The following is a 12975-nucleotide window of genomic DNA, read 5'->3' as shown; positions in this document are numbered from 1 at the left end:
CCCACTAATACTCGCCAAGAACGGCAACGAGGGAATCAAAGTTTTGCGTCCTAGCATACGCACTAAATTTGTTGATGGTTGAGCCGGCGAGAACTGTAAGTTTCAATATTTTTGATCTACTTTCGGTTCTCAAATATTCAATATGCATTATTTGTAGGACGAATACCACTGAATCAGAGAACATGCCGGGAGATGACAATGCTGTTGGAACGGAGACAAATGAAGACAAGGTAAGTATTTCTGTAATTATTGCTTTGCTGATATGTGCCTATTTTCAGCCAACCACATCAAATGCATCAACCACGGAGGAGCAGACGCCCAACAGTGAGGAGTCGCATCAAAATCCGCAACAAAGGGTAATAACAGGACACCTAATAACTTCGTTCGGGTTCTTTTCTTGCAACAAAATCCGAAAATCTTTCATTCCTCTATATCTCTCCAGCTTCCCCACTATTTCCAGTTGCCTCTAACCACTCGAATGGAATTGGGAGGCGGGTTGATGATGATGATCGAGGAAAGCACAAGGGGGGTCGGGGAGAGAAGGTCGCTGCTGCTGATGCTGCGTTTGAATACTTTTTCTTTACGTCTCTTCACTAGGGACTAGGCCATCTGTCTCCCTCTTCGTTTAGTTGTCACAGAAGCTCTGCGTCTCTCTGATTGCTGCGCTACACAGCCGTCTATTCGGGCCGTGGCCTTCGGAAAAAAACATTCTCCTCGTTTATGGTGGTCTCTCGCCGTCTAACCTGTATGATGCCTCCTTGACGTGCACACTCTCTATGGTTCAGTTTGTGAGGAGAATGGACGAAGGGGCGCAGGGTCGCCATCTTTTCTCCCTTTTCTCCCCCTATACATTCTGTACACAGAGAGCGCATTTTCTTTCGTCGTCTCTCACTTGGACACACTGCTTCGTGATTCCCTATCGTTCCGTTTTCAAAAAGAAGGCGACGCAAGCCTCATGACGGACGGACGGACACACACATACACACACGATTGGGGGTGAAATGAACGAACGGAACATCAAAAGCGTTAGAAGGGACAAAATTAACACAGAAAATACTAGAGGGTTTAGAGACAAGAAGTCATCACCTCTAATTGTAAGTCTCCTTCACTTTCATTCTCGACTTTTTTTTGAGTAATATATCAAAAATATCAGATACGAAGTATCCAAAAAAATATTTGAAAGTTATAGAGATGCATTTCTTTAATATAAGTCTTTGGAACTTTAATTTGACGATGGACAACTGCTTCATGAATTCTTCAGGTCAGAGTGGAAACTAATGCCGACGTTGAGGTTTAAAGAATCTTAACTTGTTCAGGCAGCCAACGATAAACTAGACCATTCAAATACAGAAAAGATTCAGTGATCCATAATGGAACAGCTGAGAGTCAATAGTTTTCTATTTAGCTAAAACTGAATTCCAAACTGAATTCCAGAAATTTATGAATAGGGAGAATTGACGAAAAAGAAACATATCGGTCGAAAATCGGAAAAGACTGAAAAAGGAGACCTCTCCTTTCCTTTCTTTTTTAATGTTCTTGCTTCTCAACCTCAAGCAAGAGTCTATAAAAATATCGCTTTCTTCTCTATTGTAGGCTATTTCTATATACAAATAGTCGAAAAAATATACATACAAGATTCATTAGTCTCAAGTGAAGAAGTTCATTTTCTTTTTCCTCTATTTCTCTTCTATCTCACTCTCTCTCTCTCTCTCTCTTAAGCGGGAAGAGAATATAGAAAGACCAACGATCACAACGAAACATTCGTGACGTCATTTTGGTTTGTCTCGGAGACGGGGAGTCCCTCTTTAGATTTGGTGTCCAGCAGTCTCGTTCTCCATCTTCTCAGACGATTGAGGAGGAAAAAAGTGGAAAGGGGAGGCCTGAGAAAGTGACGGGTGGTCAAAGATTACAACACACATATGAAATAAACAAGCCTTTTCACTATTCTCTTTTCTTTTTCCGATAATGAAACAAGAGATGTGAACAACATAACGGAGAAATAGACGACACGAGGTCATAGAAGAAATTTAATTAATCTTCTAAGTCTCCACACCCTCTCTTTCTGACATGCTTGTTTGTTTTTGTAATGACCGATGATGATGACTCTCTCCGGTCTGATGGACTCTCTGACGGAAGAGAGTGACATTCGAGAGATTATTTATTAGTTAGAAATAGACACAGGCAGAAAATATTCCGGGAGAGACAGAGAGAGAAAGGACGATGAGAAAAAAGTTGAATATGAAACTTAGTACTTTGAATCCCTAGAAGTTGAGTATCCTTCTATCCAAATGTCTTGTTTGCTTGTTTGGACTAGATATGAACTTAACACTCTAGTCCATAACCGTCAATTACATTTCCGTATTCTAACCACAATTTACTATAAGATCCAGATCCAAACTACATATTTTTGATTAAGATTATGAGATTCTATGAGAACACTAAACAATTCTAATTGGATAGATTACTGAAATTGTTTAACCGCTCTACAGTGGCGTTCGAGATCTAAAACCTCATTTTCGATCTTCATAAAGAACTCATTTCAACCCCTCCAACTTGATATTCAGCTCAGAAAATATTAGGGATCATGTTTACCAAAATTAGGAAACTACCGAAGCGTACTCCCAATATGCATGTGATAAGGGGGATAGGGGCTAATGAGGACTGGGATGTTGACTAGGGAAAAATGGAGAATATGCTCACTGATTGTGAAAAGATCATGTGAGAAGAAATGAAGGTGTTAACAGCTATGAGATTTACCTAATGCTACAGAAACTAACTTGATGATTATTTCAGGGCGAAGATGCGGACAAGTATGCAGCTTCAGTAGCAAAAGTAGCACACGGAGGTGGGAATGCCAAAAAAGACGATACAGCTGGTCCTCCGGCTCCCGAGTCTACTCCTCCTCAGCAACCAGTTCCACCTCAACCACCACAACAACAACAATATCCCCCACCACCACACCATTTGCCGCCACAACATTCAAATGTGCCGCCTAACAGTTTCGCACCCCCTCCGGGTCAGCTTCCTCCAGGACAACATCCTCCTCCTCCGGCTCATCATCCCTCACATCCCGGAATGCCGCCGATGGATTGGAGACCTCCACAAGGATCAGAACACCAGATGCCCCCGGTTTATCCGCCAGGATATCCTCCATACGGAATGCCACCCCGTCATCATCCCGGATATCCTCCACATCCAGCTTACTACCCACCACCTGGAGCTCCTTACGGATATCCGCCACAAATGATGAGGCCGCCTATGATGGGACCGGGAGACATGGTGAGAATGCCACCAGGACCAACACCTACAGAATGGGCTGCCCAACAACAAGCACAAGCGGCTGCGGCGGCTCGAGGAGCTCCACCAAAAGATGGGCCTAACGGAAACCCTGCTACACCCTCGTCTTCTCAACCCATCCCATCGCCATCGGCTTCTTCAATAGCGGAGGAATCTTTAGATGAGAAACCGAGTGGTACAAAAATGCCACCTCAACCAACACCACAACCTCAACAGATCATGTCTCCGATGCCTCCTCAAACACCTCATGCACAACTACCAACGCCAAGTTGTAAGTTTTACTTTTAAAACTTTGGATTTCTTCTATCGAGAAAAAAACTACTTGCAATGTCTTTTGTTGTGTACTAAAGAAGCCAATTATCAGGCAATTGCTCTGCATCTGATCTCTGGTTGTTTTCGGCTTTTTTTAAAAATAAGTTTAAAACTCACTATCTCTAGTTTCTTCTTACACACAATTCCGACTCTTCAGCATCTGCGACTCCAGCTACTCCATCAGAAGCACCCAAAGTATCAGGAAAAGTTCTGAGCAGGGCAGAGTTGCTTGAGAAGCTAGTTGGCCCTGTTAGTCATCATAATCCACCGCAAGTGATGCACGAGAGAAGATTGTTCTTCGAACGCCTAATTGATTTTTGCGAACGGAGCGGGGACCCAATCACTATGGTAATTTGTGCTTCAGGAAAAAATAATCAAATTTCGAAATTTTCAGGTTCCTCAAGTGTCTAAACAGAGCATTGACTTACATCGACTCTACATTGGTGTAAGAGGGAAAGGAGGATTTCAGCAAGTGACAAAAGAGAAATACTGGAAGAATTTGTGTACCGAAGCTAACCCGGATTTGGCTGAGTCATCTGCTGCCGGCTATCAACTTCGAAAGCACTATCAAAAGCATTTACTCATGTTGGAGTGTCGTGAGACTGGAAAAAATCCAGAAGACGAGGTTGCGTATGCGGATAAGATGAAACGACAAAGGAAGCGTGAACCGGGAGGTGCAGCAGCAGCAGCGGTAGCTGCCGCCGCCGCCGCTCAACAAGGACCAGATCAGAAGCCTATACAAGGAGTTCCAGGTGGAAGTGGGCCTCCACCACCACCGCCTGGACCACCAGGAGCTTATCCAGGTTAGTTTCTACTCAACGAAAAGTTTAATGCTCATAAAAATGATACCCTGGAGGATAAGAAACCACAACTGTGATAACGGAAAAATACGTACCTGTTCGTGCCTTGATTTCCATGTAGATGTTTAAACAATAGTACTAAAATAAGGAGAAATAACGAGAGATTCTCTTTACATGTCGCTTTTGAAGCACTCCGAGAGCATTAAGTTTGGTTTCTATGACATCGCCATTGTCGCATCTCCGTCCTTCTCGGTCTCTCCCCCCGTTACGTCTTCTCTCATCAACGGTTGTCGAGAAGCGCCTGGCTCTTCGGTGAGAGCACTGCTTGCTGTATATAATAATGAGGTATAGGCGCCCGCCTTCCGACTCTCCTCCCCAAACGTCAACCACGCGGAGTCGTATTCGCCTTCTTTCCGTGACTATCAACTCAGTTATGACTCCGCCCCAACTCTAAGCTTGGGCTCTGTGCTCACCTCTTCTACTTCTTCTTCTTCTTTTCTCGCCGTGTACGTCCATCCATCTATTGTGGAGGCAAGAAGAGAGGCGATGGATAAATGCATCGCTTCTTTTCTCTTTCCCAATCAGGTCTCTCTTCATCGTCGTGCTTTTCCTTCTTCTTTTTCTTCTTCTTCACCTGCTCTTGTTTGGCTCTCTTGGCAACCATCATATGAATATGCATATCGACTTCTTTTCTCTTCCTCTCGCGCGCCTCTCTTTTCTCGATTCTTCTCAGTCACCAATTCCCCTTCTCCATAGCTTGCTTGTTATCAGTAGTTGTGTATATGCATGTGTATGAGGCTCTTTTGTAGAGAGCTCTTACTCCCTCTTCCCGTCTCTATTCCTTCTCTTATCAGCGACCCAGCAGTCGGCGTCGCCTTCTTCGTTTTTTTTTCGACCCACTGCTAATGGTGATGGTGGTGGTGATGGTAGGAGAGAGATAGTTTCGATTTTGATAAAAAATGTGTATCTATTTTCTTATTATTTTGATTCTTCTTTTGTCGCCTAGTAAAAGTTAAATGTGTGCAATGTTTGTCTTTCTACTGGGTTACGGTAGCAACATTTTGTGAAATGGTGATTGACATAATTGACATAATTGGGACAATAATAGCAAAAGTTTCGTGCGGTCGGGTTGCTTTTTGCTTGCTTTTTTAGATAATAGCTATTTACGAGAACATTTTAAAATCTGACGAGCCAAAAGATTTCACACCGCGGTCACTGAAAATAAGTTCAGAAACCGTTCTTCGGCTGCCAAAGTCCACCAACAGATTAATTATCAATTTTGAATCGGAAAGCACAAAATTAAGAGTTTTTCATCAAATTTCATAGCGAGCTCTGAGCTCAGAAAACATTTTGCACCATATTCTACGACAAAATGCACACTTTTTTGTTTTGAACTACAGTCTGTCGTGGCTCTTGAAAACGTTTCCTTTTTCCAGATTTTAGCTGGTTTTTTCTAAATTTTGAGTTATTGTATGCTCATTTGACATTTTCTCTAGAAATTTTTAAAATTCGAAAGATGATTGTTCTGAAATTTTTAGAAAAAGGCGCTCAAGGTTAGCTGAAAATCGAAAAATGGTGTATTTTCCGAGATAACGGAAATTATGGCAAAAGCAGTATTTTGCCTAGAATTTCTGTTTTTTAGGGAATATACCACTTCAAATTTCAGCCATCTTTATTGTCTCGATGTTATAATTTTTAACGTACATCTTGAGTAAAGATTTAAAATAAGTATACACGAACTTTTAGAAGTTTGTAACATTATAACTCGTTTCAACTCACGTTTGATCTCAATATGCGCGTTTTCCCTCGACTAGAAATAATAACGAGCCTCCTTCAAAAACAAAAAAAAGTGATTTCTCGCGATCTAAATTGTTGTTGTATCTCACTTATCACTCTTATGTTCGTCTTTTCTTCTCTCTCCCCATTCCCAACTTACGTAGTCTAAGTCACCCATTTTTGTCTCAAGATACAAGTTGCGACACTCTGCACGACAACGCTTGTCAGTTCTCTTCTTCTTCTTCTCGAGGTGATGTCGGTTTTTTTTTGCAAGCCACGCCCCTCTCTTTTCGTCTCTCTTGTTTCTGTCCTGTTTCTGATTTCTTAGACGCTTTCGTCGATGTTTTGATGTGTCTGCTCGTCTAGAATCTCTCTTATTCCATCATTCGCGTTACTTTGTGTCTCTTTCCTGGTGCCGGCTTTCTGTAACAATAATTCCTCCTCCTCCTACTTTTATGGTCTTCTCTATGTTCTTTTTGAGGGTGCAAGCGCCCTTTTAAAATGTTCTAACTACAATAACTGCCTTTTGGGTTATGTTCGCGCCAGGTTTTGAAAATCTCTTCTTCAACTAGAACAGATCCAGGAATTTTGTAATTGTTATACTGTCTGATTGTCCCATTCCCATCTCAACGTATCTCTTTCAAAGTATCTAAAACCCATACTTTCTTTCTGATCCTGCCTTTTTTAAAGAATTAAGTTACAGTTTTCAGCTTTGTAATATTTCGAACACTCCAAAAAATTGTTTTCCTAAATACAGACTTTCTCATCTCACTTTCTCATCATAATATGCGTATTTCTCTCAATAATTAGGTTTTATCATAGACTAACAGCGCCGTGTGCTCACTGCCGTGCTTCTCAAAGTGTCGACGAGGGGCAAACGAGGCGGAGGAGGTGGTGGACNATCGTCNAAATCATCAACGCGATCCACCACCCCGTCCACTTCTCTCACCTCCTCTAATCAATTACCGGCACATATTCAGTCTCAACTCGATATTGTACCTCCACCTACACAGCTCCATCACCACCCAGATATAGTAAGGATGGCACATGCGTCTACAACTTGGTTTCCACTTCCACAGCATTCTTCCAATGCCCCTCTACCACCTCATCAAAACGGGTATCTGCAAGTTCCACAAGGCTCATCAGGACAGCCGTCTCCGGGGGCTACGCCTCAAAGATCTCCTTCAAATTATCCAATGCACGGATACCCGAGCGGTTACCCAGCAACACTTCCATCACAACAACATATGTCTCGTAGTGAACAGTTTTATCGGAGTCGTGGTTTCTTTCCTCCAGGGTATCCTCCAATAGGTAGATAATATTTTCAGTAAACATCACCAAATATTGAAAATTGCATTTATTAATTCTATTATTTCAGGAAACGGAGCACCAGGAGGTCCTCAGTCTGGCCCGCCACAATATTCTGGCCATCCTGGTATGGATCCAAACTATATGTATTATCAGCAGCATGGAATGGTACCACCCCATCCCGGACATCCTGGATATCCACAGATGAACGCGTTCTCACCTGGACAGTATCCGGGACACCAAAGGCTGGCAGGAACACCTGGAGGACCACCGCCAGGAGCACAGGCTATGAGAGCACCGATGCCTCAGCATATGCAGGAAATGGATGAACAACAGAGACAGTGGTACGCTCATCAACAGGCTGCCGCTGCTCATCACCATTCGCAGCAGCAAGCAGCTGCCCAAGCTGCTCAAGCGCAAGCCTCTCAATCCCAACAATCCTCTACACCTGCAACGTCAACAACTCCAGCACCACAAACGGCTCCATCCTCGCAAGTAGCTCCAGCCAGTGGCTCCAATACACAACCAGCGACACCATCCGCTTCCCACAAGCCTCCAACACCGGCCGGTGCAACTTCCGCTACTTTGCAAGTGGAATCAGCTCCAACAACTGGTGGCAGTCAATCAGGAAGTCGTGCCCCAAGTGTAGGTCCCGGAACGAGTGGAACTCCAGATGGCGCTTCTTTGCCGGGAGTGGAACCACAGCCCGCAGTAAGCAGTGAGACATCTACACCGGGAGAACCTGGAACAAGTACCCCAGGAGAGACAACTCCGTCTACAAGTGCTGCGCCACCAACTCCAGGCCAACCTCCACAACATTCGCAATCTCAAGTACCACCAGGACCGCCAGGACCGCCACAACATGCGGGAGGTTATCCAGGATATCCGGGATATTTGCCACCAGGTTCTATGAGACCTCCGGCAGGATTCGCTCCGCCACCAGGGGCTCCGTATGGATATCCAGGAGCACCGCCACCGCAGACTGGGTACCATCCTCAACATCCTCAGCATCCTCAACATGCGCAGTATCTCGCTTGGCAACAACAGCAACAGCAACGATACCATCAACAACAACAGCAACAGCAAGGACCATCGGGATCACAGAGACCGCCATATCCGTACCCTTCAGGACCGGTTCCACCAGGCGCTCAACAGAATAGGCTCCCACCTCCACCGGTTCAAGGTGCACCTTCACCTTCTGGAACATCTGCAAGCAGCGGGAAACAAGCCAGATATGGAACTCGTACGTTTTAGCATCTTTCCTTTATCAAATCTTATAAACCTAGTGATTGAAAACGAATTTGAAACAATTAACTACAATTAGCGAAATACTGCTGTTTGTATTTTAAACCAACCTATTTTTCAGCAGTCCCTCCGTCACGAGCCACAGCTCCAACTCCACAACCGCTAACATCTACAATGCCTGTCGTTCCTCCGTCTACATCTAGCCAACCAACATCCTCTACTGGCAGCTATCTTGCAAATACATTAGCAACACCAGGACCCGCCCAATTCCCATCATCATCTTCCCAACCATCTCAGCACACAATGAGTCATCAGCATCAACATCAATTCCCACCCGGGTGTATAGAAGCAACGGCCACTGCACAAGTGCAATTGAAACGAAGGAAAGTTTATGCAAGAGAATTGATAAACGCAACACCACGACGTCTGATCATGTCTCTACGATCGGGCTTGGAAGTGGAAGCCATTTGGGCTATTAACGCGTTGAACGTGCTCCTGTACGATGACACGAATCCCCAACCGTCTCTTCAGCAAATGCCTGGATTGGTAAATGTTATAGTGGAACATTTATATGCGACACTGTCCATTCTGTTCCCAACGGAATTCCATCTAACAGAGCCAGGGAAACCAATCATATTAGACGATTCTAAGGAGATTCTTGATGGATTGATAAAAACGGAGCAGAACGGAGGAATGAAGACAATGGTTGACAAAATGCCTGTCGTTCCTCGTAAGGGCAGCGATAAGACGGCAAAATTCACTATGGTAAGTGTTCAAATATCAAAAGCTAAAAATTTATTGTTATTTCTCTTTTTTAGATGTCACGAAACGGGCTTCAGGTCCATTTTCGAGATGAAACGATTCCAGTATCGCTACAAAAAAGAGTGACCAGGGAACACACCGACAAGGATGCTGCAATGTTCTTAGATGAATCTATCACTTCGAAATATGTGGCTGAAAGAAATTCTATGGGATTAGGCGGAGGACTCGCTGAACGAATAGCAACACGACTACGAGATAAATTGCTGCACGAAAAGACACGTCCAAGACCTGTGTTCTCAAAGTACCTTGGTGACGATGAGACAGAAAAAGACGCGAACTTGGAAGACAAGATAATCAAGGAAGAAGTACTAGAAAACGGAAACGAGGTTCTTTTGATGCGAGGTGCCAAACCAGAAGAGCTCTCAGATTGCAAGCATGAAGTGGAGCTAGCTCTGCCTCGTCCAATAGCACTGTCTCCGAAGAGTAAAGCTATGGAGGATCTGGCTCACCGAGCTCTTGCACTTTCCAACATTCTTCGAGGTTTCTCCTTCGTCCCAGGAAGTGATGCGTTGATGGCTAGGAACGAGGCTCTCCTGTTCATCATAGGAAGATTTATGAGACTGAATGTGAACGAACGTAAGATTGTGTCAAAGCGACCAAAAATTGTTTTGGATGAGGATGAGCTGAAAAACGAACCGAAGACTCTTACGGAAGACGAGAAACGTGCGAAAGAAAAGTCTGTATTGGATGATGTCGATGCGACAAGAGCTCAGATGATTGAAACGGCGAATCAATTGAGAGATGATGCATTTGTGATGCTCACTCATATGAGTGTTTCGCTAAACTTGTACGAACTGCCTGATCCAATCGCTTATCCAATTTACGATGGACTGCTGAGATGGGCTGTTTCTCGTGTGCCAGAAGCCACCGATTCATCTGCACTAGCTCCAGTATCACCGCGAGATTACTCTTTGGAAATCATGTGCAAGATGGTTGTAATCGAACGAAACGTTGACATGTTCCTATCAACAGGTTCTTGGTCGAGAGTCGAGCAGTTCGTCCATATTTTGTCCAGATTGCTCACGATGAATGAGGAGACTCATTACCGGTAAGATTTCTGCAAACAGTGATTAAATGCAAGATGAACAACTTAAATTTTTTCAGAGAATTTGCTATTGTCATTCTCAATGCTCTGTGTATTGCATCCGAAGCAGTTTGCTATATATGTGCAATGGAGACAAATACGATTGCCCACCTTATCCTCTTCATTGATTCGGCTGATCAGAACATGCACCAAGTTATGCAGGCTCACGGAATGGCTGCTCTTCGTGATAATCCAGAGCTCATGGGTACTTCCGTTGGAATGCTTCGTCGAGCTGCTTCAATGCTCCGATTGCTAGTTAAAGTTCCAAAATCTTATAAGATATACCTCAAACACCAAACACGTCTTCTGCAGTTTACCATGAGCCAGCTAGTAAGTTTTTGAATTACAAACTCAAAAGTAACACAAGTTGATTTTTCAGATGGACTCGCGTGTTGCTGGCATGGTTGCTGACACACTCTACGAAATTCAGGAGTACGTTAAAGAATTTGGAGAAGATGTGCCTGAGCCATTGAAGATCACTTACTCAGAAGGTATGGTTTATTACTCGAGCTTCGGTTCTCATGCCCTTATCAAGTTATTTCCAGGATATCAACCGAACCTGATGGAAGAGAAGGAGGCAACTACTTCCACTGTGGAAATCGACAAACTGAGCAATGTAGAAAAGACGGACTCTCCGAAGACGGAAAATGCGCTGGAGGCATCCACAACACCGTCGGATAGTATTCAGGGGAATGGGACGGTGGAATGTGAAACAAATAGGCCGTCGTCTTCAGAAGATATCGTATCGCCTTATGAAAATAATCATAAAAACGAAGAGGAAGATTTGAAAAAAGATACAGATGAGGGCGAATCATGTGATGGCTATGAGTCTGATTCTCTTCGACTGTCACAAAAAAGGTCTGCTGCAGCTCTCATTGACGAGGTGAGCGTTTACTTTTCACTATTCAGGAAAATATTTTCTTATTTTAGCAGTCTCGTTCGCCACCATCAGCAAAACGAACATGCTTATCAAATGGATTCGACAAATCGAAATCATCGGTATCAACAAACGGAACATTGGTCGAAGCTCAAAACGATGGTGCAATGACGACTGCAGTTGCCTAATTTTCTTCCCTTCTAGTATATTTTTTTCATCATTTTCCCCTTCCAATAGTCCCACCGCTCCTGTTCTCCCCATTCAGATCTTTTACTCACTTTTGTGATCTTCATTTCTTTTTTCTATTCGAAAAAGGATAGCGCTGCCAAGCTGACACCAGTAGGGGTGCCCCTTCATTTTACATGTTTCGCTCCACTCTATCTCAATTTTATTTCTGTGTGAATATGCGGGTAGTTTCTTGTTTTCAGTGAAATACGTGTACTATATATCAGCGAATGCAAGCTTGTTTATACAAATTATCCGCTTCTTGAAATTTTGGAGGTGTTCCAATTTCTTTTACCAATCTCAAGACATTTTCCCTCATCCCAATCATCATCATCATCATCTGTTTCATAGTTTTTAGAGTGGCTTTTCACCACCAAAGCAATTAATTTATTTTTCTTTTTCATCAAGAACCTCAACAATTCTCTTCCCGTGATTTTACCAGCCACAATTTATTTAACACCGTTCCCAATCATCTCTATGCTACACTTTTTTGTTCCCACCACATCTCTCTTCAAACATCATTAATTTTCGGTTATTTCCTATTTTACGCTCCTTTTTGGTCCCTTGAAACTCGCCTTCATTATGATTGGTTATCATTATGATTTAACATTTTCTCTGGGACTGAATGAATAAACTCATTCAGAATTGTGTTCAGTTCAATTAAAGGATCATTTATTGTCGAAATAAAAAAAGTGACACCTGAGAATTTGAAAACTTTTGCTTTTTTTGATCTACGAAAAAGTGCGGCAAAAACGTAATATTTCAGAATTTCGGCTCGTTCGAGCTACTTTCGCGTTTGAGTTTAGTTTTTTGCTGAAAAATAAATTCTAGAGATGCTAGCGATCATAGAAAATCCCACTAAATTCACATAAATAAATTTTTTATCTACAGTATCCGTTTTCGCTCCGCCCCCCGTAAATCGACACGAGCGCCGTCTCCGAGATTTTCAGGTGTCACTTTTTTTAATCCGAAAATAGGCGTGATGAAACAAGGTTCAGAAAAAGAAAATTCGATTTACTGCTGGAAAGAAAATGGGGACTTTAGTGATTTAATTGACACCAGAGACTAATAACATATTTTTATTAAAAAAACATTGGAAGGAACAATTAACCACTAAAAATAGGATAACAGAAATCCATTTATTTGGTTTACTTCAGGTAGTTGGGAAACCCTTCCTGATCCATTCATCAGCCATATTAAACCAAGAAGGTGTCCGAAAAGCGATGGCT

At 43.0% G+C, this 12975-nt stretch overlaps 1 protein-coding gene across 1 annotated transcript; it reads left to right on the top strand.

Annotated features, from left to right (window-relative positions):
- Window positions 1–182: 182 nt before the first annotated feature.
- Window positions 183–11709, top strand: Cbr-let-526 (the record flags this gene model as incomplete). Its single annotated transcript, XM_045239413.1, has 15 exons — window positions 183–230; window positions 279–356; window positions 864–866; window positions 2794–3568; window positions 3767–3957; window positions 4004–4412; window positions 4951–5010; window positions 6156–6207; window positions 7225–7496; window positions 7564–8736; window positions 8860–9509; window positions 9557–10608; window positions 10665–10974; window positions 11024–11533; window positions 11575–11709. 15 exons carry the CDS (start codon window positions 183–185, stop codon window positions 11707–11709), a joined length of 5718 nt encoding a protein of 1905 aa, XP_045094835.1.
- Between the last annotated feature and the right edge of the window lie 1266 nt (window positions 11710–12975).

The sequence above is a fragment of the Caenorhabditis briggsae genome, assembly GCF_000004555.2.
Source record: "Caenorhabditis briggsae complete genome, chrI, whole genome shotgun sequence".
Classification (NCBI taxonomy): domain Eukaryota; kingdom Metazoa; phylum Nematoda; class Chromadorea; order Rhabditida; family Rhabditidae; genus Caenorhabditis; species Caenorhabditis briggsae.
This window is presented reverse-complemented; position numbering and strand designations above follow the sequence as displayed.